The 3,971-nt window shown below is 50.9% G+C and overlaps 2 protein-coding genes across 2 annotated transcripts in view; one reads left to right on the top strand and one right to left on the bottom strand.

Moving 5' to 3' along the window:
• The window catches only part of Pmar_PMAR018242 (conserved hypothetical protein), a gene marked incomplete at both ends in the record, with an annotated part of 3,499 nt that extends 587 nt beyond the window's left edge, over nucleotides 1-2,912 (bottom strand). The window contains 17 exons of the mRNA XM_002778399.1: nucleotides 29-138; nucleotides 191-308; nucleotides 356-453; nucleotides 517-626; nucleotides 677-775; nucleotides 885-986; nucleotides 1,210-1,325; nucleotides 1,390-1,482; nucleotides 1,526-1,601; nucleotides 1,654-1,726; nucleotides 1,770-1,860; nucleotides 1,911-2,016; nucleotides 2,065-2,179; nucleotides 2,396-2,456; nucleotides 2,505-2,621; nucleotides 2,670-2,749; nucleotides 2,792-2,912. Coding sequence (XP_002778445.1) covers nucleotides 29-138; nucleotides 191-308; nucleotides 356-453; nucleotides 517-626; nucleotides 677-775; nucleotides 885-986; nucleotides 1,210-1,325; nucleotides 1,390-1,482; nucleotides 1,526-1,601; nucleotides 1,654-1,726; nucleotides 1,770-1,860; nucleotides 1,911-2,016; nucleotides 2,065-2,179; nucleotides 2,396-2,456; nucleotides 2,505-2,621; nucleotides 2,670-2,749; nucleotides 2,792-2,912 — 1,686 coding nt within the window. The remainder of the gene's footprint in view (nucleotides 1-28; nucleotides 139-190; nucleotides 309-355; nucleotides 454-516; nucleotides 627-676; nucleotides 776-884; nucleotides 987-1,209; nucleotides 1,326-1,389; nucleotides 1,483-1,525; nucleotides 1,602-1,653; nucleotides 1,727-1,769; nucleotides 1,861-1,910; nucleotides 2,017-2,064; nucleotides 2,180-2,395; nucleotides 2,457-2,504; nucleotides 2,622-2,669; nucleotides 2,750-2,791) is intronic.
• A 324-nt stretch (nucleotides 2,913-3,236) lies between these two features.
• Pmar_PMAR018241 (hypothetical protein) overlaps nucleotides 3,237-3,971 on the top strand; it is a gene marked incomplete at both ends in the record, with an annotated part of 2,259 nt that continues 1,524 nt past the window's right edge. The window contains 3 exons of the mRNA XM_002778398.1: nucleotides 3,237-3,437; nucleotides 3,481-3,606; nucleotides 3,652-3,969. Of these exons, the coding sequence (XP_002778444.1) occupies nucleotides 3,237-3,437; nucleotides 3,481-3,606; nucleotides 3,652-3,969 (645 nt within the window). The remainder of the gene's footprint in view (nucleotides 3,438-3,480; nucleotides 3,607-3,651; nucleotides 3,970-3,971) is intronic.

Raw genomic sequence — 3,971 nt, 5'->3', positions numbered from 1 at the left:
TTCTTCTCCTCCTCTTCTTCCTTCTCACGTGCTCCTTCTCTTTCCTTTCCTTCGCCGCCGCAGCCGCCTTAGCAGCAGCACGATTAGCACGCTTACGGGCGTTACGAGCAGCCGTGGACGAGTTAGAGCCTCCCTTAGCTGAAAAAAATGAAGTTCTGGGAATTCAACCCATCGCGACCGTCCCCACTACCATTCATCTGTGGCAACGGTACTGTCATTCCAGGAGGCAACCTCTGCGGCAGATTGTTCATCAACTCTTGCAGATTAGCCGGGGCTCCAACGGCTCTCGCTGGAGGACGATACTCTACCTGATAACAAAGGTAGTCAACAAGCACATTTCTTGAGAGGCACTTACCTTAACATCAGTCTTCTCGATCGCGTGACGCTCAGCCCTCAGAGCTGCAGCGAATGCTCCCCCACTTGGAGGCTTATAAGCCGCCTTAGCCTTGGCAACTGACAACGAATAATATCACTACCACAAATCGGCAACATTTGGAGCTGTTCCGTATCATGCACGCTCAACCTCAAGATTCCCAATCTCACCAGGTTCCTTAGCGGCCTTCTTTGCTGCCGTCGTGGCCGCCTTCACAACACGTGGTGAGGGCGCTAGATCCTCGAACAGAGACCTTCAAAGATACCCCACCCTACGCACAGCGAAGATTCCTCCCCATCCTACGAGTCCATGGGCCTCCAGCCAGCATAGTAGAGCTCATCAAAGGGAATTTCCAACGTTTGCTTTCCATCATAGTTGTGAAGCTTGATGTGGTTATCAACCCTAACACCAACAAATACTAACAACTACAGCAAAAAACAACAGCCACGATGTGACTCATCCGGGCCTATTCCGTATCTTTCAAAGTGCAACCTTAAATACGCCCTACTACCGCATTCTAGGAGCAATTGATGCCGTTAGAAGAGTACGTCCATCTGCTCCCCAATCCGATAAAACCGTGCAGGGAAGGCTCATCGTGGCCAGCTTGATATGCCTGAGAAAAGGTGGGCAAAAACTCCACATCATCATCTCCTGCTGAATATAGGATCTCTTCAAAATTCAGTGATCAGCAATGTCAAAAAACCACATACCAACAACAGAGACAATCACAATAATAACCATTCTCCGTGTATTTAGTCAGGCGAATTTCCGTCCCATGCAGTCCTCCTCGAAGGGCCCCAGGTAGCATCATGCCTTGGGACTGAGCAACTACGTACTTCTCCTTATCCCACACATCAGCCTCGCCAGGGAGATTGCCAAAGCCGCCCGAGAGGAAGTACCGCCCGTTAGGCGACCACAGCAGAGTATTACGCCGACTACGACCAAAGGTAACCTTCGACACACCTAACACGCCGCCGCCGTGGTCGAACGCGCACGCCCGAGAACAGACACACTACCTCTGACACCCTCATTGAGTGAAAGCGTGGGGGCATGTCCCCAACTAGAGCAATGAACTCGTTAGTATTGGGAGACCACGCCGAGGCTTGTGCCTGAGTATCTTTGGATATCCTTCACAGTGCGTGCTGCTCTTACTGGTTCGTTGTTGGTGCAGAGACTGAGATCGTTCTGACCAGCTTGACCCATAGGGGAGGGGTGAAGGAAATACAACCTATCGTGACCAACCCCATGAGCATATCCATTCACGTGATGATACTACGAACCCAGTGCTTCCATAATAGTTCTGACTAAGTCCTCTGCCGGACTCCTGATGGACCGTCATGAGCAGAGACGAACCTGTTGAAGCGATACACTCCCAGCATGCCATCATCACTCTCACCTTCCCTGTTCCACTCCATATTGCAAGTCTGACAATTAAAGAAGGATTTCTGACCTAGCAGCTTAGTATCAGCAGACGTAATACTGTAGACCTATAGAGACCGAATAGGGAGGAGGAAGAGGAGGCCTTTGTTGGTGTTACTTTCACCATACCGGGCTGGCCCTTATTCTCGCCAACAAAGCAGGCTACTGTCTTGCAGTCTGGAGAGAGCTCGAATGAGGCAACATTTGGTAGTCGTAGTTTGAACCTGCAACCGTCTTATTATCTTCCTCCCTACTCCTTACAGTAGCCTTACAGGGTGGCCTCTTTGGTGAGTTGGGGCCTCCGACCAGACAGGAAATGGAGCTCGTTGGTCACCATACGAACGCATACACGTTCGTCCTTAGTCCACTTGAAGCAAGGCCACATACCTATCAACGCCACTTCCTGGGGGTGAGTGATGCTCAGTTCGGAAAACTCAAGTTTAGTCTGAAATTCACCACAGTGGAAAAATCCTCAGAAAATACACCAACAAGGAGAGGAAGCATGTAGGGAGTCCATACACTCTGTTATGATACCACTGAAGGAGCTCTCCGTTCCGAGCAGTACGTGGGAGTTCCCCTTTTTTCCACTATACCCAATATTACGTTGATTGGACTGTTTCAATATGAGACTACATATGATCTCCCCCGTCTCGAGATGCCATAGCTGAGGGGAAGATCTAAAGACCTACTCCTACCCCTCGTCCGAGCTTACATGGACATTCTCCTTCTGAGTCTCAGTGGAGTACCTTTCGTAGGTTACTAGGAAGGTCCCTTTAGGAGAGAAGTAGAAGTTACGAATGAAACTCTCCTGTTGTCGGCAGGTTAGGATCTAATACAGCTACATAACGGCTACTACTACTACTACTACCACTACTACCTTGGTGTACCCCTTGGTACAGTCGTAGACGTCAACGTCACCTTTTTGGGTGAGAACACCGCACATTAAGCCGTCCGGACCTGATATGTTATCCCCACGCGATAAATCCATCTTAGCCTTACTGTAAGTGAAGCCATCAGGGCTCCTAGCGCCTGTCGGGAGTTCGTATTTGGGCTTAGACGGGTCACTACTGGCAGTAGAGTAGATCTCAACACCTTTACTCGAGATGGCCACGAACTCCATTATTGAACAACGAGTAACCTAGAAGCACTCAGCTCTAGCCGCTCTAAAGGAACCTCTCGAGAGCAGCTGTCAGAATATTCCATATCGTTAGAAGCAGCCCTGAGGTATATCGTAGAGGCATATTTCGGCGAAGATACAGACCCCTGCCATTGAAGGGTCATCTCCCCCAGTGTGCATTTCACTTGTCCGTAATACGGGCCCCAGCTCGCCCCTTCAAGAGCTAAGTCAGTGAAGCCGTGTAAAAAATGCAGGAGAAATGACGTCACCGGGGATCGAACCTACGATCAGATATGCTCACCACCCACGTTTCAATTTCTTCAGGAGATGTCTTCAGATCAGCAGCGTGGTTTCTACACCGCTCGGCGGAATGGACAACAGGTGGACTTAGCTCTCGAGAAGCGCCTGATGGTGGTCCTAGTACAGTCACGATGCCACTACATTGACCATGATGAAGTGCCTGATGCCGTGTATAGGGACATCCTACTGCGGACAGGCTACTGCACTGGAATACAGGCAGACGCTTTGGTACGGCATAGGCCTCAGTCGTCCTTTACGGGTCCTCCTTCAGATAAGCAAACTACCAGTTGTACTCTTCCACCTCTTCCCTAGTGGTGAGATCTCCCAACACCCCGTCAACGACGTGGCAAGGGCGGTCTGTCAGGTCTATCAAGGGGAGGCCAGGGAATACAACGAAGTGAATAGGGAAGTGCTACGGTTCTCCCCACCTGTGTGCTCTCAGGCAGCAGCAGCAGCAGCGTCGTCGTCTTCCTCGTCTTCGCAGTACTACAAGCCTCCACACGAAGCGGTGTCCCCCGATAGACCTGAGGCGGACTTCCAACGAGACTCCTCCCCTGAATGGTCGGGAAGGTCAACAGGGGTGGTCCCCCAGGCCTCTGCTGACCTTAGGGTCTCTCGTACCAGGCAGACCTACTACCCGGACCAGGCCCAGTCCTCTGTCGAATACAATAAGCCGTTAACCCAACATCAACCTCACGATAGTAGCCATCGCCCTATCATCTCGGGGAGCAAAATGACCGCTGAGGAAATTGGAATGGAAGT

This window comes from Perkinsus marinus (assembly GCF_000006405.1).
Source record: "Perkinsus marinus ATCC 50983 genomic scaffold scf_1104296949592, whole genome shotgun sequence".
Taxonomy (NCBI): domain Eukaryota; phylum Perkinsozoa; order Perkinsida; family Perkinsidae; genus Perkinsus; species Perkinsus marinus.
Note: the sequence above shows the minus strand (reverse complement) of the source record. Positions and strands in the feature narration are given on the sequence as shown.